Consider the following 21306-nt stretch of genomic DNA (forward strand, 5'->3'; position numbering starts at 1 on the left):
AGCATAGTCCCCACTCCCAAGAGTTGCCCTAGTTGGAAAATCTAGGGGGCATTCTAAGTTTAGCATTCTTGGGCTCTGTCTGCTCTTCCTTTCTACATGAAAAGTTGCCCCCAAGAGAGTTACCCCAGGGTCAGAAAACAAGAAGACTTCTCTGCAAATGCCTTTAACACAGAGAAAACCATAGGTCTCCTCTACGCTAGTACTTCCCAAATGTTAGTGAACACAGACACACAGGAATATCTTGATAAAATGCAGATTCTGGGGTGGAACTCTTAAACTGTATTTCCAAAACGCCCCCAGGTGATACTGCACAGACCAAATTTTGAGCAGCCCCAGTTTAATTTTCTAGGTTAGTTCTCTGTTGTCTGAAAAGTCACAGAAAACTTAAAGAGCCTAGAGTAAAAACAGGGTCGTTTGGGGAAACATGCTGAAAAAAAGGTCTACTTGAAAGGGGGAGGTAGGAGTGCCTGGGTGGCTCAGTGGGTCAAAGTTTCTGCCTTCCACTCAGGTCATGATCAGATCTTGGGATTGAGCCCTACGTCAGGCTCTCTGCCTAGCAAGAAGCCTGCTTCCCCCTCTCTCTCTGCCTGCTTGTGATCTCTCTCTCTCCACCAAATAAATAAAATCTTTATTAAAAAAAAAAAACAACAACAAACAAAGAAAAGAAAAAGAAAGGGGGAGGCAGTGCAGGCTTTAAAGGAGGAGAGCGAGACCCCGACTCTCACAGATTAGTGAAGAGCACTGAGAACCCACCCACAAAGATACCGGCCAAGAAATCACTTCGGACGGGGCCTGCGACTTGCACCTCCCTTCAGTGAAGACTGATTTCTACTAACAGGTTGTGTTGTAATTACGGGTTTCAGTACCTGCCACTCACCCTGTAATATGAACTGGGGAGGAGGAACAGTGCGCTGTGTATTCATATTCGCCCTCCACCCAGCCTCCCCCATACTTAACGTTTGTTCAGTGTTTTCAGGGTTTGCAGATTTCTTGGGAGGCCGAAATCCAGGCCCAGCGCACTTCCCACTTACTTCACCAGGGGGCGTGGTGGCCCAAGCGACACAGTGACTGTGACCCACCGCCCCACAGACCCAGAGCGTTCAGCGGGCGGTCTCCACTCCCCGAGTCCGGGGAGGGGGACACCCTACGACCTGGGCAGGAAACCGAGGCAGAACCGGGCCCCTGCCCGAGTCTTCTAAAGGGGTCCCTGACTTTGGGAGGCGGGAGGCGCCGCCAGAGTCTGGGCGCCCGGAGCTCGGCCTGCGGAGGCCCGGCGCCCCGGCTCAGGGCCGGTAACCAGGCGCACATGGCCCGCCTGGCCCTGTTTGTCCTGGCAGCGCGCCGCCGCTATTTGAGGCGGTTTTTATCTCCCAGAAACCAGCAAAACCCCAAGCGGAGTCTAGGGAAGATGAAAGGGGCCGAGAGGCCGGGAGGGGAGGGCCGCGAGGCCGCGGCGGGCGGGGGCTGGCACCGGACAGGCGGGGACCGGGTGGCAAGAGGGCCAGGCCCTGGGGGGTCCCGAGGAGCCTTCCCGGAGGGGACCGGAATGGGGGAGCGGGAGCCCGGGATCCCCGCCCCCCAGCGCCGGGCGCACGTCTCTTCCGCCGCCGCTCGGGACCCCAGCCCGCGGGAGGAGCCCTGGAACGCGGCCCTTTTCAAAGCGCCTTTGAAGCGGCGCGCCCCGCCGGAGGGCAGGATGTTTCGCACCTGGCCGGGGCGGCCGCGGCGGTAGGCTGAGGAGGGGGCTGGCCGCCGGAGCCAGCCCGCAGCGTCTCCCGAGCCGGCCGGAGGAACGGTCGCTGGGGGCGATACCCGTGCGCCCCCTCACCCCGCGGGGGAGCCCGGGGGCGGGGGCCGCACAAAGCCCTATTGTGGCTCCGGGCTGGCCGCCACAGAGTGGCTTTTGTTCGTCCGCTAACTCGGCGGCGGGCACGGCTGATTGCAGACCCGGGGCAGGGGGCGGTTACGTGCCAGGCTGGGGGCCGCCCGCCGGGACCCGCTCGGGGCCGCGCGGTAGTCCGCGCCATCACTGCGGGGCCCTACCCCGGCCGGGGTCGGGAAGCAAAGACCGGGAGAGAGCCGGGGAAGGAACCTCCTCTCCGCCTTCCCAACTCGACGGGGAGCTCTGGGCATTTGAACACTGACTGACCTCAGCCCGAAGGCCTGGCCGACCGAGGGTTCTGCCGCAGGCACAGTGTGCCAACGTGCAGGATAGGATGCCCGTGGGGAGTCTCCAATTTGCCAAGGAAAAATCCTGTGGCTCACTCTTCTTCCTTCCTCTTTCTCTTTTCTCACCAGGACAAAATTTAAAATCGAAATTTTTATTAAATAATAATAATAATAAAAAACAAAAGACTCCATGAGGGCATGATCCTTTCCCTTCTACAATATTACCCTCTCCCCAAGCTCCAGCGGCTTTAACCCTTTAACTTGGGGCCTTGAGGGAGCAGGAGATAGGAAAAGAGGATCCAAAGTCACAGGAAAAGCATTCAAAGGCACGAAGCGGCTTTAAAAGTCACCAGAGTTGGATTTGGGAGCATTGGAAGTCCCTGGTTGGGGGCCTGGGGATGCAATCGCCCAAATCAAATTGGGGACCTCTGTCCTCCTAGCTCTATAAATTCTTCTTTCTCGTGGTTTCTAGGCACCAGCCTAGCAGTGCCTTGTAAAAAATAGGCACTCAATAAATACTTGATTTATTTGAATGTGATCCCAGAGAAAGCCTTTCCCACCTATTCTCCAGGACAGGCATCTTCAAACCAGTGTGCTCTTCCTGTTAGGTGGGCTTCCCCAAAGAGCAGGTCTAGGATGGCAGCTGCAAGCTCTCCGTAACCATGGCAACAAGGGATTAGCCAGATGGGGTCACGGTGTCATGGGAGGGGCAGTGGAAGAACCTGCTCTGGGGTCAAGGGAGCTGGGGTACATTCCAGTCCTCCCCTCCATAGGACTTGAGGTTTCACAGCTTCTGGCTGGGGCTGGGAATATCGGGGATTCCCTAATTGAGAGACAGACACCCCATCAACTCTTTAACAGAGATCTAGCTAACCAACCCTATTAGCAGAGATTCTATTAAAAGAGAAACCCCATTAACTGAGACCCTGATGATAGAAATTCTATTAACAAGATCCCCGCTAACACTTTTTCTATACCGAGATACACTTAGCTTAAATTTTCCATAGCAGAAATGGACCTCCTTCCCTCCCCAGCTCACTCTACCTGACCTGTCATCATAACTTAGATAAATAGAATTATTATTATTAGTATTCATTTCTCTTGGAACATAGGGGTTAAATATACAAGCCTGGGGGCAGCCTCCCTGACCCTGGGGTCACCCCATCTTTGGGATCAGATCCCCACTGGTCTGCCCCCCTCTTGGCACCCTGCTCCCTGCCAGGTCACTAACCCCAATCCCCCTAACTCTGGTCCCTAATGAAGAGACCACCAGGGGGCAATAAATTATCATCATCATCATCATCATCATCATCATTATGTTTGTAAAAAAACAAAAACAAAAAAACGTTCTGGAGCATGGAAAGCAAGTGGAAGAAGAAGCTGGGATGACTGGAGCCTGGAAGCTAAGCAATAGTGGTAAATAAGCTTGGGAAGCAGGAAGGATGCTTGTCAAGGAGTTAGTGAGCTGGAGAAACAAAGTGTCAGGAACCCAGATGGAAGGAAAATGAGATGGGGTGGTAAGAGCAGAGGAGAGGGAAGCTGTGTGCAGGGGTGAGGGAAGATCTTAGGAAGCCAGAGGGCAGAAACCAGGCACAAAGTGAGGGCCTGAGATGAGAGTCTGTGGAACAGGCTCACGGCAAAGGGAGGGGTGAGCTGCGGAGGCATGCCGGGAGACACCCAGGCCTAAAACGGGCCAGGGGAGAGCTGGCAAGAGCCCCAGGGGCAGCATGCATGGGGCTAAGGGAGTGAGGGGCAAGCAGTGGTCCACGAGGCCAGGGAAGGCCAGCAAGGCAGCCCTGGGCCTGGAGCCCCTCCACCCCACTCAGATCTCCAGCAAATTGCTCTGCTCTGGGCTGCCTTCAGGGGCTTTCTCTGGGGGTGCTGGGGAGGCTGAAGGTCGGGGTGTCTGACTGGCCTCCTCTTCCCCTGCACTGCGGCCCTCCCCCAGTTCCTTGGGGCCGCTGGCAGGGGGTCCTGGGCCTGGCTCGCCATGGGTACGTTGGTGTTTGCTCAGGTGGTCACTCCGGGTAAAGCGCTTGGAGCAGAGCAGACAGGTGAACTTCTTCTCCCGGGTGTGGGTGCGCACGTGGCGCTCCAGCTCGTCCGAACGGGTGAAGCGCTTGCCGCAGAAGAGCCAGTTGCAGACGAAGGGCCGCTCGCCCGTGTGCCAGCGCAGGTGCGCCTTCAGGTGCGACGCCTTGCCGTACACCTTGCCGCAGCCGGGGATGTGGCAGCTGTGGATGGGCTTCTTCCGCAGCCCAGCGGCTGCCGCCCCCAGGCGCTCAAGCTCCTGGCAGTTGGGGCAGTCGCAGGAGGAGCGCCCTGCTCCACCGCCTCCGTATCCGCCGCTGCCCCCAGTGCCGGCCCCCCGCGGGGTCTTGGCCCCACCGCTCCCCTCCAGCTGCCCACTGTTGCTCACTGCCTTGGGTTTATAGACGTCTTGGGGCAAGACATGCTGGGGCCCTGGCTGCAGGAGGTGAGGAGCCGGGTAGGGAGCTGGATTAAGGGGGGCGAAGTCGGACGGGTAGGTGGGCAGCTGGGGGTTCAGTGGAGGCTGAGCCGGACCTGTGGGCAGTGTCCCTTGCAGCCCATCACCCTGGCCCTGCCCACCACCTAGCCAGTTGCCCCCAGGGTGCATGTCCCACCAAGGAGTAGGAGCGTTGCCTGGGCCCGGTGAGATGCCTGCGTGGATGCCTGCCTTGTACCAGGAGCCGTAGGGGTGTGCCATGTCCAGAGAGGTGTAGACACTGGGCAGGCAGTCAGAAGAGCTGTGGCCCTTGGGCACTAGTAGCCCAGGGTCCTGGGTGCCCGTGGGCCCAGGGAACGAATGGGAAAAAGGAGGGTAGTCATTGGCATAGCCCGAGGTGGGTGCAGGAGGACTGCCTGCAGGTGGGAGGAGCCCATTGGTGCTTGTAAAGGGGGCTGGGTAGGCATCCCCCATGGTTTTCGGGGCTGAAAGGTCACTGCCCACAGGGTATGGCTTCTTGGCGCCTGCTTTGCCCAGTGTCGCTGAGTCCCGCAGAGGGCTGGTGCCACCAAATTTGCTGCAAGCTGCCGTCAGCATGGCCAGGGGACTGGAGCCATAGTGAGCTTCCTCCTGCAGACAGAGGGAAGCACGGCTTAGGGGGAGAGGAGGAGAAGTGCAGATAGAAGGGCAAAACTCTAGAGAGTAGAACCAAGGGGTCCAAGAAGAGTGGAAGAGGATGGGAGATAGAGGAGGACGGGCCGGTGAACACTGGGCCCCAGGACAGAGCTCAGACGGCGTCAGAGTCGTGGGGAGGAGAGCCGGGTCCAGACTACAGCCTAGCAACCCAGTCCAGGAGGCAGAGTTCACTGTGGAGTTGCTGGGGTGCCGGAGGAGGGGGGGCAGCTGAGAAGAACAGGAGATGCTTCTTAAATAACCACGAGAAGAGCCGGGAATGGATGTAGGACCTAGGTGAGGTGAGAATTAGGGGTGCTATCCCTGGAAGTGGGTTCAGAGCAGAGGCCATGGTCAGAGACTTGGAGAGGAAAGATGCAGCTCAAAGAGTAACATGGGAAGAAAATTAGAGGACCGCAGTTGTCCCCACTCCAGATTTGCTCAGCTTTACCCCATATTCCACTCCTGTTCCTGCTTCAGCTCTTGACTAAGGCAGCGAGTGGCCTGGTCTCCCTGAGGCCACAGCCTCATGTCCCTGGTAAGGAATCTCTTGGCAGGGATTGTAGGCTGGGGAGCAAGAGGGAGTGACACGGAGACACTGGGACATTGAGAGGGAACAGAGCTGCCGCCAAGCCAGGACTGTGGCTGAGGCAAGAATGTCTTTCAAGCGGGCAGTGGGTACCTCCTGCTTCGTGGAGCCGGCTGGTACCCCTTTGGGAAGGCTGGAGGAGCCTGAAGTCCTCACACCCCACCAGGCTCAGGAATTGGGATGGCTAAGATATTGGCTCCCGGCCATACCCCACCATGTCCAGCGTCCCCTAACATGTAGCCTACACACATAGCTGGTCTCTCTTCACCCTTCCAGCACCATGCGTGGAGGAAGATACATAGACGTGGGGCATGGGGCTCTTTGAAAAGCACGAAAAGCCCTTAATTCCCATCATGCTGCTGCTACAAGGCCAAACCACCCTGAGATGCCCATCCCTTGGGAGCACATGGTGCCCCTCCCTGGGTGAGCCTCAAGACACACCAGGAGGCGATAACTTCCAGAATCCCTGGCTGGTACAGACCTCCATCACTGAGAATCCCACCCAAAAAGATGCCCTCAAAAGCTGACCCCATACAGTTCCCTGACTGGGGCTCTTGAAAGCTAATATAATTGGTGCCTTCCCAGTAAAGCTGAAAAAGAACCCAAGCATGCGAGACCTGCCTGGTCCCTCGTGTGTGTGTGTGTGTGTGTGTGTGTGTGTGTGTGTCTATGTCTGTGTGTCTGTGTGTGTCTGTGTGTATGAACAAACCTACAGCTACATCTGGGGTTCTAAGGTTGTGGCAAGGGGCCTCTGCCCTCATCATTCCTTCACTGCTCCCCAAGGGCGAACTAGCTGCTCCCTGGCCCAGTCACCTCTTTCTGAGGTCCTGTCGACCCCACAGACTCCCAAATTTGAGCCAACAAAACCTTCCTGAAATTCAGCTATGGGAAAAGCCGTGGGTCCTCCCTAGCCAAAGTTTCCCTGGAGCCTCTGGTCTCCCAAGCAGAGGGTAAGCTGAGGCAGGGTAGCTGGTGGGGCAAGACTTAAAGCCTAATGGGAAGGTAAAACCACGAAATGTGAAGGAGAGAGGCAGAGAGCAAAGGACCCTTGCCCAGGGTGAGGCACAGAGGAAAAAGCCCCAGGGGTGGGGGAGGGGAACAGAGGGGAAAACAGGCATTAAGGGGCAGAAATAGGCAGAAACCCAAAAGAACAGAAAGGTGAAAAAAACAAAGGGAACGGAGAGAGAGGAAAGCTGAATAAACAGAGAGGTGATGGAGAGAGCCTGGGCTAGGAAGGCAGAGGAAAACAGAGAGGGAGAGAGAGAAGGAAGAAAACAGAAGAGGGGGAGGAGGAGGACGACGAAGACAGATCTCCTACCTAAGAGAAAACCACCATGATGCTGGGCCCCAGAAAACCCCCAGACCAGGCCACTCCTCCCTCCTTCTCCCCCTGACCGCTTCTCCCCCTCGGCCCAGCCCGGCTCCGTTGGTTTCCCTGCGGTCGGTTTATTTTTAAAAACGCCGACGCCGTCCCCCCCGCCCGGCCCTCACACTGTGGCCACAGGGGCCTCAGCCAAGCCCAGGGACCCCACCCAGCTGGGGAAAGGGAAGGAGGGGTGAAAGAAGGCAAGCAGCCCCAGGCCAACAGGAGACCCCGGCCCTGGAATGGAGGCCCCCAGGGCCCCTGAAGGCAGAGAAGGGGGAGCAAGACCAGACCCACTCAGACAGGTTCTGGAGGCCAAGAACTGAGCACCTGGCTAGGTTCACCACAGCCTCAGTTTCTTTCTCCTGCTGCTTGCGTGCTCCTGACAGGCTCCTACCTATGCGCCCCCATACCTGATCGCATGTATTCCTTTCCCAGGGGCCCGGGAGTCCCTCCTTCCAGTTGTTCCTCCTACCTCCACCTCACCTTCCGCTGAAACAATAAAAGCATGCTGAAAGTACTGAGGCATCTCCAGAGAAAGAACAGGAGCTGTCCCAGCTCTCTCACTCGATCGGGCAGCCTGGCCAGGGAAGGCGGCCCCCTTTCTCCAGGGAGCTCACAGTGCCAGCTGACCTCCTGCTGAAGCTCACTGTACACCCGAGGGCCTACTGGCCCTCCACTCTGGGCACCCAAGTTCCCGGGTGCCCGTTCTCCACTTTCTGCCTCCGCCCGCGTTGTTCGTTGTTGGGTCCTCCCCACTTCCAGTTCTCCATCCCTACCTGGCCCTCACCCCCATTTCTCCCTCCTGCCTCTCCCCCTGCAGCTCATCTTCCCAGGTGAGCCTCTCATCAGGCAGCAGCTGCTTCCCTCTCGGAACTTCCAAGTTCTTTCCACCAACAGAGAGCCATCCCTACCAGGCAGAGAGCTGCCTGGGTGGGGAAGGGGGACCATTGAGGGCCCAAGTGCCCCAAAAGTAGGAGAAACAGGCGGAGGGACTGGAATGCCTTTGTGTTGGGTGGGGGGCATCTCCAGTTCAACAGCAGTGAGGGTCATGAAGGCCCAGATGCCAGGACACACTCCTCTTGCCAAGTCTACCCCAATCCTGTGCCTTTCCAACAGGCCTCCAGGCCAGCCCCTCCCCCAGGCCCCAGTGCCACGCTGGCAACTCTGGCATGGTGCCCACGCCCACTGACATTGCCCCTGCCCTGGATGGCCCTGGAATGTTCATGTGCCTTGGTCCTGAAGCTTCCTGAAGACCAACCTCAGGGTTTCAATGGTGGCTCAGTATAGAGTCTGATGGGGGGTGGCATAGCAATGTGCCCTCAGTGCAGCAGGAGACAGAGCCCCATGCCTGGGACCCCCAAATGGACACAGAGCAGTGACGAGGGGCATCGTGTCCACCCCCACTGCCTTGCCTGCCATTCCTTCAGACTCAGTCACAAACTCACCAGCTTTCCACACATACACCAGTCCATGCTTGGACCAACAGATGCTCAGAAGGCCCAGCTGCTCCACAGACACACACGCCTGTGCCCTCACAAAGCCAGCCATGCATGCCTTATGTCCTAACACTTCCACCCAGGCCAGTGAGCACAGGTGCCAAAAGATGCCCACTCCATCTCACACACACCCCTCCTACAGGCCGAGTGAGTTGGCTTCCCGTTTGGCCCATCACCCCCGGGACATGAGCTAGGGCCCTGGGAGCAGAGATAGGGTGTTCTGAGGGGCTCCTGAAGCTGGAAGACCTGTAGGGAGGGCTCTCTGGCTCCAAATTCCTGTGGAAGGACCCAGAAAGCAGGAAAGAGATGATGACAGAGAAACAGAGTCAGAGACTCAGAAGCAAGGAGAACTCAGGATGTACTAAGTGGCTCTGAGTGGCTCTGAGTCCTTCCTTTCCAACTATGCACCTGGAATCCACCAGAACCCCTGGTAGAGTCAATGATTTCTTCAAACCCCCAAACCTGACCTCCACGGTACCCTAGATCCCTCCATCCCCAGTGCCAAAAGCAAGGGATGCTGGGGTCCCAGCCTGAAGGGGAAGTGGCCCAGGCCTCCCTGGAGCCTCCCACTCCCAAAATAGAGCTGAGTTTGTCTTTGGCTGAAAGCTAAATATTTGTGAGCCGGGCAGGCGGCCTCAGACCCTGGCCCTCCTCCTGGGTTCCCTCTCAGGCCGGGCCCAGTGCCTTGGTCAGCCCCCCCACATGCATGGGGCCGCCCTTCTCCCCTCTCTCAGAGCTCACCTCTTTCTCTACACACACTGGCCCAGAGGCCCAGCCCCTGCCCACCTACAAACCAGACCAGTTGCAGCTCAGGCTCAGGCTAGGAGACGGGACCCCCAAGGCACTCGGAGCCCACTGTAACCCAGTGCCCACTCCACGAGCCCTCTCACTCTCTCCCCTGGTCTGCCATGGCTGGCCTCTCTCCCAGCCCTCTTCTTCCGCCTCTCTCTATCCCTGTCCACTCCTCAGGGTTGGCGTACAGGGTGGACCTCAGAGGTCTGTGCCTTCTTCTGACCTGGCCCCTCTCATCTTCCTTTTACTGCTCTCTGACCCCTGGCCCCACTCTCTCCAACCCTACCTCCTGCCCTCTGCTCCCCCCTCTGAGCCCTGTCCTCTCTCCTCATCAGAGGGACCCTAGAAGTGACAAGCACCCCAGCCACTGTCTGTGTGAGTTGGGGGGGGTGGAGTGGGCAGGGATTAGGGCCATTAGGACTGTCTCTGGACTCCTGGTGGGGGAGGTGGGGGCGGTGGGGGCAGTTACCTCAAGCAGGGAGGACGCCATCCTGAGGCTGGGGAACGGGTCCCAAGGAGCCAGGCAGATGGAGAGAGCCAGCCGAGCCGGGAGAAAGAGAGGGAGAGGGAGAGGGAGGGAGAATGGGAGAATGGGAGAGAAGAGATCTAAAGTTAGAAGGGACTGGGGGGTGGGGGGTGGGGGGGCTGCTCTCTGTCTGTAGGGATCCACCCTCTAATTACAGCTTTCCCAGCGGAGAAGGCTCCGGATCCAATGAGCAGGGCGAGAGAGGGAGGCAGAGGGTCCAAATTTCCTGCTCCATTTGCTGAGCTCCCCAAAGAAGGGATCTGGGCGGGAGAGGAGAAACAGGGCTCCAGGGAAGGGGTAGAAGCAGGAGGAGGGTAGGGCCATGGGCAAGTTGTCAGGGTGTCCTGGGGGGTGCTGAGGGGGAGGGTTGAAGGGACGGTGGGCCCAGGTGTCCCACACCCCGCCCCGCCCCGCCCCCGGCAATCCCCAAGCCATCCGGGGAACCCCTCCGTTCCCCGGGGCTCCCCGGTGTCATGTACCTGGGGGCTCTGGGGCTGGGTGTCCTGGGTCTCTCCTCCCTGGAGGTCTGGCAGTGGGAGTGCGGGCAAGGGGTGGCCTCAGGGCCCCTCGAGGGCTGCACTCCTCTCCCAGGCCAGCTCCACTCCTGTTCCCACTCGGGCTGCGATCCTACAGTCCTACTCTGACTCCAGAGTCCTGGCTGCTGCCGCCGCCGCCGCTCTCCTACTGCTGCTGAGGCCGCCGCGCTGCTGAGGGAAGGAACAGGAGGGAAAAGGAACAAACCCCAAACCACTAATTAGAGATCCAGGGGGGGGGATGGGGGATTGGGGACGACACTCACACAGAGAGACTGGAACACACTGACATACACACTCATGGACAAACACAGGATGATCAGCACACACGGCGCTGCCCACACGGCCACGGCCGCTGTCACAAATGGACACAGACAAGCTCACACACACATGAGCACAGTGACATGGCTGGAGGGGCACATACCCCCGACCCTGGAGCTGACCGCAGAGACCCTTGCTTCTCCAGTCACCCACCTCTAGATCAGGAGAACAGTGTGTATGTGCGTGCGTGTGTGTGTGTGTGTGTGTGTGTGCGCGCGCGTGCATGCGGTGAGAGACAGGAGGGAGGCTGTGCTCCGGGTGGAGGCTTCAGCTGCCTAACTTTTAGGTTCATTGAGGTAGGTTGAAGAGCAAGGCCTGGAAGAGGGACGGAGAATGGGAGGAGGGCTTGGCACAGGCTCAGGGGTTCCTCAGTCTTCTTTCCAATGCCTCAGTTTTACTCCTAGAAAGTAGTACCTAGGCCTACCTCCCTTTGTGGGGCAGAACCTGGATCTTCTGATTCGAGAAAAATTGAAGGTGCAAGAGGGAGGACGGAAGTGGAAGGTCATTGGATCTAGTCATCCTGCTCGAGCCTAGCCAGCCCCTTTGGATTAACTCCCAAAAAGATAAGCCCTGGTCTCCATTATTCCTTGCCAGTTATCATCACTCGGCTCCTCTTGGCCACACATCAAATCTCCATCCTTTGCTGGATTGTTCTAAGTGGTCTTGCTCTCCTGGGAGGGATCCCCCAGTTCCCTTTGTCATTGCCATGCATCAGTGCCCTCTTGCAGCAGGCAGAACTGAAGTTAGAGCTGCAGCAGGACTTCCCAAAAGTGACTTCTCATTGAAACGGAGAAGAAAAGAAGGAAGGTCAACTAGGTTGGGAGAGGGAGACCCAAAAAGTTTATGAACTGAAATCTGGGTCCTAAGGTCAGTTTCTGGGAAAGAGGAGCCCAGGTCACCAGTGAGGGGTGTCTCTCCCACAGAGGAGCCCAGCCAGCTGCAGCTGCTTTGGAAGTTACTCCCCAACGTAACCATCAGCCCCTCCTAGCCCTGTCCATCAAAGGAAAGGAGACCTGTCCTTCCTTACTTCCCTCACTTCCCACTCAGTTCCCTCACTTTCTCCCCTTGCGTGCCCACCTCCCTGCTACTTTTGGTCTCCATGATAATGATGAAAAGGTGGGGAGGAAGGATGAGCAACCTAGAGGTCCAGGGAGGGGTAAGTGCCCTTTAACCAGCTGGCAGGATGAAACTTCAGGACCAGTCATTTGGACTCCAGCCCCATGATGTGAATTCCCCCAAGGAATCCTGTGGGCCCAGCATTTGCGGAAAGGGTTAGGGAACCAGGGTGACTGGCTGACAAATGGAAAATAAGGGAGAAAAAAAAAAAACTCAGAAATACCCAGAGATACACAGAACAAATAAAACAATCAAGAGACTCAGAAGAGATGCTGTGGGACATAAAAAGAAAAAGAGACAAGAGGGCCACAGTAGACCAGGTGCTGCTTGGCTTAAAAAAAAAAAAAAAACAAAACAGAGAGTTGGGGGGGAAAAAAGGAAAAGGAAAAGAAACAGGCCCAGAGGAACAAAGATAGAGACAATGGCTTGGAAGGACAGGACAGAGAAAATAGCCGGAGGCCTGCCCAGGTCTGGAGGAGGCAGAGGGTTAAGCGGCAGGGCAGGTGGGGGGTGGGGATGGAGTATAAATAGCGCATAATTGTGTCCGATGATTACACGGGCCACCCCACCCGTCTGCCCAAGAGGAAGTGCCCGTGGTGGGGTGTCCCGGTGACCTCCCAGTCTCCCCCTGGTGGGGGCATCCAAGGCTGAGGTGGCAGATGGATTTCTGGGGCCCCCCACTCAGAAGCTAGGAGAAAGGGGAAGCTTTGGAGAAATTACTACATAGCCAGCAGAAAAGCCTGAGAATAGTTAGATCGGGCAAGCAACTGAGGCAGAGGAGAAAAGTGGGGACTCCAGAATAGAGAAGAGGGGGCAGGTGAGAGAAGGGATTGGAGCTCAGCTTAGATTGGGGAAGAAAGGAAGAGACTAGATAGAAAACAAGGCAGGATGAATGGAGGTGCAGGGTTGGGGAGAGGAGGTGGGGGGCACAGAGGTCAACCTTCTCCACTTCCCTTGGGGGCCTTATCCCTAATCCTACCCGGGAAGGAGCAAGGTTCCCAGAAATATGCGAGCCAAGGGTCCCTGCTGTGTTACCCCCAAAAGGCTAGTGCCTAGACACAGAGCCCCCTCCCAAAGGTCAGTGCCAAAGCCAGGCAGAAAGGTTGCCTGAAGCTCCCAGCTGCCTCCCTTGGGACCCTGGGTCCTGACTTCTTCCACACCCTTTTTAAAGATAGTCCTACTGCCCAGCTGAAGACCTGGTATTCCTGGATTCAGACCCCCACACCCCATTCCCAGTGCCCCCAGGGGCTAGGGACAGAAACTGGGATCACTGACCAAGGACCTGCCTCCACCCTTGCAGGCCTCCCTCAGCCCAGCCTCCCAGGGGGTGGGGCAGCCCAGGCAGAGGCGCCATGTGGCAGGGGCGGGTAGAGGCTGCGGCTCTGGTCCTTCCAGTATAAACCCCCTAGGCATCTGGTTTCTATCCACCACCCCCCACCACCCTGGGGGCCCCTCAGCCTCCGCCCATGGCCACCCAGATGCTGAGCTCTGAGATGGACGCCCCTGAAGGAAGGGGTGGGATGATGACTCTCTGATCTCTCAACCCCAGGACTGGGCTGAACCACAGGGACTGCTCCTTTCACTCCCTCCCCTAGAAGGATCAGGGTGGGATTTCTAGGTTAGAAAGGTTGACTCTGGAACCTGCTTCGGTTCTCTCTAATGGTTTGGGATCATTTGGGAAGTTCGGGGGGGGGGGGGCGGGATGGGGTGAGCTAGAGACACAGTGAAAACTGGCCAGGGTGGGAAGGTTCTAGCCCCCTTCTCCTCAGGGAAGCTGCCGTCGTCCACACCCACGACCCTCCTCCCACCCTCCTAGGCCGGGCTCCTGCTGATAGCCCTATACCAAAGGGACTCCTAACCCTTTCCTGTTGTTGTTATAGAAGGTTTGGCTACCTTAGAATCACCAGTGAACAACCATCAAAGCCCTGAAATAGAGATGGACACACACTCTAATACATACCTAAAGGTGACACACTTTGAGAGACACTCTTACGCATGCACTGAATTACGAATATATATATAAAGATTTTATTTATTTATTTGACAGAGAGAGATCACAAGTAGGCAGAGAGGAGGCAGGCAGAGAGAGAGAGAGGAGGAAGCAGGCTCCCTGCTGAGCAGAGAGCCCGTTGCGGGACTCGATCCCAGGACCCTGAGATCATGACCTGAGCCGAAGGCAGCGGCTTAACCCACTGAGCCACCCAGGTGCCCAAATATATATATTTTTTGACCCTTGAATAATGCAAGGGCTGGGGTGCCAGTCCCCTCACAGTTGAAGATCAGAATATAACTTTTGATCCTCCAAAACTTAACTACTAACAGCCTACCGTTGACTGGAAACCTTACATAACATAGTTATACATAACATAATGTATAACATAAGCCTTACATAGCATGGTCGGTTAATGCGTATTTTGTACGTCCTATTATATACCGTATTCTTACAATAAAATAAGCTAGAGAAAAGATGTTATTAAGAAAACCATCAGAAAGAGAAATAGGAGGCGCCTGGGTGGCTCAGTTGGTTAAGCGTCTGCCTTCAGCTCAGATCATGATCCCAGGGTGCTGGGATCAAGCCCCGCATCAGGCTCCCTGCTCTGCCAGAAGCCTGTTTCTCTCTCCAACTCCCCCTGCTTGTGTTCCCTCTCTCCCTCTGTGTCTCTCCCTGGCAAATAAATAAATAAAATTCTGGGGTGCCTGGATGGCTCAGTGGATTAGGCCTCTGCCTTCGGCTCAGGTCATGATCCCAGAGTCCTGGGATCCAGTCCTGCATTGGGCTCTCTGCTCAGTGGAGAGCCTGCTTCCCCCTCTTTCTCTGCCTACTTGTGATCTCTATCAAATAAATAAGTAATATCTTAAAAAAAAATAAATTAAAAATAATTAAATAAAATATTTTTTTTAAGAGAGAAAAAATACATTTTGGGGGCACCTGGGTGGCTCAGTGGGTTAAGCCTCTGTCTTCGGCTCAGGTCATGATCTCAGGGTCCTGGGATCCAGCCCCACATTGGGCTCTCTGCTCAGCAGGGAGCCTGCTTCCCCTTCTCTTTCTGCCTGCTGCTCTGTCTACTTGTGATCCCTCTCTCTGTCAAATAAATAAATGAAATCTTTTAAAAAAGAAAATACATTTTCGTATTGTCCTGTTAAAAAATTGGTGTGTAAGTGTACCCCCTAGTTCTAACCCATGTTGCTCAAGGGTCAGCTGAATCAGTCAGCAGGCACACACACTGATACACACTGATTTTATATAAATATAAATATATACATATATTTTTTCCAATGGAAATGTATGTTTATACCAAGGTACTTGGCCTAACCCCTAATCACAAGAAGGCACACAGCAGAATGCACGCATGCAAACAGACTCACAGTCCCCTCTAATACCCTCCCAGCCGGGGATGCACACAGACTCCCCTCAGTACACACGTTTATGCACATGGCAGACATAGCGCACACACGCGGGGCCTAGCGTCACAACTGTACAGCTCTAAAGGCCCCTGAAGTCTCCCAGAGGGGATTTAGGAACCCCTCTTCCCACAGGAATCTGGGGAAAAGGGTGATGTGGAGGGCACTGCCAGTCCCACAAACTGCTGCTTGCAACTCCTGCCAGTGTAGCAACCTTTAGTGTACCCTTGGGGGGACTGAAAGATCCTTTACTCCCCGTACCCTCCAGGGCTGAGATGCCCCAGCAAACTCCCTGGCCCTGGGGAACCCTGGCATCCCCACCCCCACCCAGACCCCCCCCTGCTCTGCGGGCCCGCTGACTCATCCCTCCCTCTGTGGAGCTCCCCAACCACAGGGGCCTGGAAGAGAAGCTTGGAAAGTTGCGCTCATGTCCCGGGCCCCTGGTCTGGCCACTGCCCGGCCCCCCCTCTCCCCCAAGCACCCAGGCCCAGCCCTTGTCTCCAGGAGAGACACCAGTGACAGAGAACACAGAGGGAACAGGAAGGAAGAAGGCACAGAGAGACAGGGAAACTGGAAGACAAAAGGAGACACTGGGGGGAGGGAACAGATGGTGGAGAGAGAGATAAGAGGCCCTGGGAGACAGCCTCCAATCTGGTAGGGCCCTCCAAAAGCAATGGAGCTGGTGACCAGGGAAACTTGCTCCTTGGGTTGGGGATATTGGGACAGGGCCACTGCCCTGTTCTTTGATGTAGCATTCCGAGCCTAGGCTCAGGGTACCTGGGGAAGAGGATCCAATTCTAGGAGACAAAGCTGAGAACACAGGGCAAAAGGGAAGCTTTTAAGATGCCGGCAAACTCTGCACAGAGCTTGGAAGAGGGGCTCCCCTCCCCAACATATATGTATACACATTTACATGTTATATGCCTACTGCAACTCCCTCACTCTCTGCTGGTTCTCCCCATCCCTTCTTCCAGCACCAAGGCTGCAAGGCAGGACTCCAGGTGCTAGTCCTGGCTCCCATCTGCTCTGAGCCTTGGCTTTCCAAGTTGACATTTGAGTCCTGAGATAATACAGCAATTCCAGGCAAGGCTGATCAGAATCAGAAAGAGACAATCTGGGGCACAGGGCTGGCTCTGTCAGAATAGCGGGAGACTCTTGATCTCGGGGTCCTAAGTTCGAGCCCCATTCTGGGTATAGAGATTACTTGAATAAATGCAACTTTTTACAAATTTTTTTTTAAAAAGTGAAGAGAAGTGCTGTTAGAAGGGAAGGAGCAAGAATAGCAGGAGACAAAAAAGGAGGGAAAGGGAAAACTTGAGACCTGATTCCGGAACAAGGGAACCTGCCTTGGCTGGGTGTCTCACATGGGTAGCATTGAATTAAGACTCTGGTCATCTCGGGGACATGGCTCTTTGTAAAACTATATAACCTGGAGTCTAATACATGAAATATTTAATGTCTGAATAAAGAGAACTTGGGGTGAGCCCTGATCACATCTTCTATCCTCAGGCATGAACAACCCAAGGGAATGGTTCTTCAAAACCCTGGACACACATTTCCCTCATTTTCTCTGACCTGCTCTTATTCTTCTTGGAAGCACAGTTTTTTGAGATGCAGACTGGACCCGAGGAACATTCTTTCATTCCACAAAGGCTCATTGAGCACCTAGCACAGCGAGCTAGGCTCAGGCACACAACTGTGAACAACAGACCTAGCCCTTGCCTCACAAACCAGTGACTAACATAAAGAGTGGGAAGTATCTGGAGACCGTAATTACTAGATGTTACTGGAGACCAAAGAGTAAATCTAATCCAGTGTTTGGGGAATCAAGGAAAGCTTCCTAGAAGAAGCAGTGACTAGATCAAGAAACTGAAGTAGCCAGGTGAAGAGAGGAAGAGTGTTCATAGGCATGGAGAAATGTGTATACAAAGGCCTAGAGGTCTGGGAGATTAATGACACTTTTGAAATGCTCAAAGTTGAGTGTGACTGAGCACAGAGTGGAGACAGGTGGAGAAGGTCTAATTGGTTATGCTAAGCATCTGAACCTGATCCTAAGGGCAACATAGGGGAATATTCCTATATTAGAAAGATAATTAGAAAGATAGCCCCAGCCACAGAGAGTAGATGGGAATAGGGGCTTAGAGCTAAGCAGTTCGGCATAAATCAGTCGTTTACTATGGTGTAAGCTTGGCCAGGCAATATAACCTCTGATGCCTTCGATTCTTCTTTAGAAAGGGGAAACAGAATAATACAGCCACCTCCCAGTGTTGTTGCAAGGATTAGGAATAATACATGTGGAACTCTGACCGCAGCATCTGGTGCTTAGTAGTCGTTGCATAAACGGTGCCTATGAGTATTGTCAGAGTTTGGAGGGGGCAACGTTAGAGGCAAGGAGAGCAGTGTGTGGCAGCAGTCCAAGCCAGAGGTGCGATATGGCCTGGAGCCGCAGAGGGGATGCCCAGGAGCAGAGGGAAAGGTGATACTGAGAAGGCGGTGGAGGCTGCTTGGACGTGAGAAGTTTGGGGGTGTGTGGAAAGCAGTCAAGAATGACTTCCCTTGACACGTGGGTTTGTGCGTGCCTATGCACACGAGACGCGCAGGCATTCTAGACGTACCTATTCACTTCTAAGAATGGCCCTTGACAGCCCCTGGATCCGGCCAACAGATTGAGGACTGGCCTCCAGCCTCGCAGGAGGACTTCCCGGTCACCCGGCACACACTGCCCTAATCCCTCCTTAACTATGTATGGCCTTTCCTCTCTTGCACCCTTTCCTGCCTCTCCTCACCAGCCCTCCTTCCCTACAAAGACGCTGTCTGTAAATTCAGAGTCGGTTTAGGCCACCCTTCCCCATCCTTCCTTTTTCCCCCTGCCCGGGTGAAGGAGAGTCCTTAGGACTCAGCCACCACCACCTCCCCACACGCCCTCAATCGGACGCCCCCTCTACCCCCCGCCCCGGATCTCAAAGCACGGCTCATCCCTTCCTGCGTGCGGAGGTTTGAGGCCAGGTGAGCCGCCAAGCGAAGGCGGGACTGGGGGGTCTCGGCCCCAGCTCCAGATGCCGCGGGAATGCTTGCCCCCAGACGGACGGATCGTCAGGTCTGAGGACGCCGGGAGAGGACTCTCCAGTCTCAGTCGGGCCCGGGGCCGCCGAGGCCGTGGCCGCCCTGGCGTGCCTCAGTGTCCCCGCGCGGCCGGGAGGCGGAGGGGCGGGCCGGCCGGGGGGCGGGGCGCGGGCGGGGTCGGCCGGGCCGGGCGCCCGGGCAGGAGGCAGCTGCATATCTGCGGTCCCGACCACAATTGCTGGGAGTCGCGTCCCGGAGACTGGCGGCGCTGACTCTGCCCGCTGCGGCCGCCGCGCCGATTAGAGCCCGAGAGGGAGCGCCAACCCGGGGGAGGGGGAGAAGGCGGCGGCGGCGCTCCGTGTACCCCTGTCCCCTCAGCCGCAGCCAGCGCCCCCAATTGCCCCGCCCAGCCCTTTCTCTGCGGCCCGAAACCACGGTGGGAGTCCTGCCTCCCTGGTTTTCTCGAGACCTGGATCCCGGGCGTCCTCCTCTGGGCCCTGCAGTGCCGGAGGTCCGGACGGGGCTAACAGGCCGCTGACCCTGGGCTGCCAGCCTCTCTCCCTCACCCCCACATCCACGCAAAGAGGAGTCTGACTCTCAGGGTTCCCCGTCTCCATGTCTCCCCCCACCCCCCGCCCAAACATTCTCTAGGCAAAAGTAGCTCCCAGCGAAGAGGGGGTCAGACTCGAGAGGACAGGCATCCAGGGGCCAGAGCACCCCCTGCTGGCTGGCCCGAAGCCCCCGCCCCTCCCCCTCCAGCTGTGACCTCCAGCTGTGGTGGTTGGGAAGAGCTGGCCTCTTTGATCTGGGAGCGTGGCCACCCCCTCCAGGCGCCCCATTAACCTCCATTATCCCAATTAGGCAGCCCTCCCAGTCCTGGATGCAAGCTTCAAAGCCCCCTCACAGGGGAGAAGAGGGGGCCGAATCCTATGCACATCCCCCCGCCCCACCCCACCCCCGCCCCGGCTTTCAGACAAGACCCAGGTGTCCCCGTCCCCAGCTTGGGTACATGCTAGTAGAGTCGGAAAAGGAACCCAAGAGCCACCCAGATCCCAATCCCTAAACTTCACAGAAAGAGAAGCAGATAAGAAAAGGAAACTTCTTTTGCTGGCTCTCCATTTTCCTGCATTAAATGATTTAGGTAGCAGCATCCAGGTTCCTGACTAACCTGAGCTTCCCATCAGCTTATCCTGCTTTATCCCATGGAGAGGGGAGCCAAGAGCCAGCACCCACCCCCTCCTTAATCCTATCTCAACACTCCCTTCCTCCTCCCTCCTGGAACAATTTCCGCTGGGGGAGCCAGAGCAGGGCCCGCACAGTGGCCGCTTCCTGGAACATTTTCCTGCATCCGAAACCGCGACTCTCTCCCCAGGGACCGGCTGATCAAGGCCAGATGGGAGCAGGGATGGAGGAGGAGGGGAGCGAGCCAGGCCCTCACCATCACCCCCTCCCAACCCATGCACTCCACGGGGAGCCCCTGCCCTGACACACAAACGCACACAACACATGCCACAGTAACACGCCCATGGGCATTCATGGCGACACTTCATGAACCACAAGGGCCAGGTTTTAGAGGGAGACATGCAAAGTCGTATAAATAATTCCACAAACACCTAGGCAAACCTTCTCTATCTACATAGTCGCTTACCCCTCTAAAGTCTCCCCAGGCACTGGGTTTTCCTTGCCAGCTGAGGAGACCTTAAGAATCCAAGAATATGGGGTAGGACAGCAGAGAGACTTTAGCTAAGAGAGGGTAAAGAGACAAACAGGCATACCTAAGACTGCCTGTGCCCTGCCAGATAACACCTACCACTCCGTTCCGCTTCTGGATGGCTCTCAAAACCTGGGGACCAGGGTGAAGGAAATCTGGGATGCCCGCCCTTGGTGCTGGCCTCAGAGCACTTTCTAGTTGCTTACAAATTATTCTTAGAGAAAAAGAATGGTGTCCAGTGGGCTCATTCAGCCAGAGGGCAAGAATAGGCTGCTCCGGGGAGCTCTGGGAACCTGGGGACCTGTGGTCTCACTGGTGACAGCCCACCCTTCACTGCTCCCCCAGATCCCTTCTATCTCAGAGGGTAGTGAAAAGAAAATGTGGGTGTTGTGTCTCCTCTTCTGCCCACTGCCTTTCAAACACAGAGGCCTAATTCTTTCTTCTTTCTTTCTTTCTTTCTTTCTTTTTCAGGGAGCTATTCTTACATCTGGAAATCTGGAATGTTTGTCTTTTGCTGGGAAGGGTACAGATTTGAACATGGATACGATATAAGACAGAGCATTGGAAAAGCTGAAGGTAGAGTAGTCTGCTCTTTTTCTGGAACATCTCACTGGTTTAGGAGAAATATTTGGCTATTTTTATGTATGTGTTTCTTTTTTTTTTTTTAAGATTTTATTTATTTATTTATTTGACAGAGATCACAAGCAGGCTGAGAGGGAGGTGGGGTTGGGGTGGGGAGATCAGGCTCCTTGCTGAGTAGAGAGCCCAATGCAGAGCTCCATCCCAGGAACCTGAGACCATGACAAGAGCCAAAGGCAGAGGCTTTAACCCACTGAGCCACCCAGGTGCCCTATTTATTTCTTTTTAAGTAGGCTCCACACCCTACATGGGGCTCAAACTCATGACCCCAAGATCAAGAATCTCATGCTCTACTAACTGAGCCAGCCAAATGCCCTGAGAAGAAATATTTAAAATTGTAAAGTTCTGGAGAATCTAGGATACAAGGTCACCATAGAGAAATAAGAAAATTTGATAATAATTCTAAGAAGAACCAAAGCTAATCAGCCTGACCAAAAATCACTG

General features: G+C 55.6%; 1 protein-coding gene across 5 annotated transcripts; it reads right to left on the reverse strand.

Moving 5' to 3' along the window:
• Positions 1-2305: 2305 nt before the first annotated feature.
• On the reverse strand, positions 2306-18187 carry SP7 (Sp7 transcription factor). 5 transcript variants are annotated; one of them, XM_082741481.1, is made up of 4 exons: positions 18065-18187; positions 10557-10784; positions 10021-10048; positions 2306-5266 (listed from the first exon to the last, which is right to left on the reverse strand). In XM_082741481.1, exons 3-4 carry the CDS (start codon positions 10039-10041, stop codon positions 3992-3994), a joined length of 1296 nt encoding a protein of 431 aa, XP_082597607.1. In that variant the 5' UTR covers positions 10042-10048; positions 10557-10784; positions 18065-18187; the 3' UTR covers positions 2306-3991. The 5 variants fall into 5 exon arrangements, with proteins under 5 accessions (XP_082597607.1, XP_082597608.1, XP_082597605.1 ...); XM_082741482.1 differs by lacking the exon at positions 18065-18187 and adding an exon at positions 11035-11115; XM_082741479.1 differs by lacking the exon at positions 18065-18187 and adding an exon at positions 7674-7752.
• Positions 18188-21306: the final 3119 nt, after the last annotated feature.

Source organism: Mustela nivalis (genome assembly GCF_964662115.1).
Source record: "Mustela nivalis genome assembly, chromosome: 7".
Taxonomy (NCBI): domain Eukaryota; kingdom Metazoa; phylum Chordata; class Mammalia; order Carnivora; family Mustelidae; genus Mustela; species Mustela nivalis.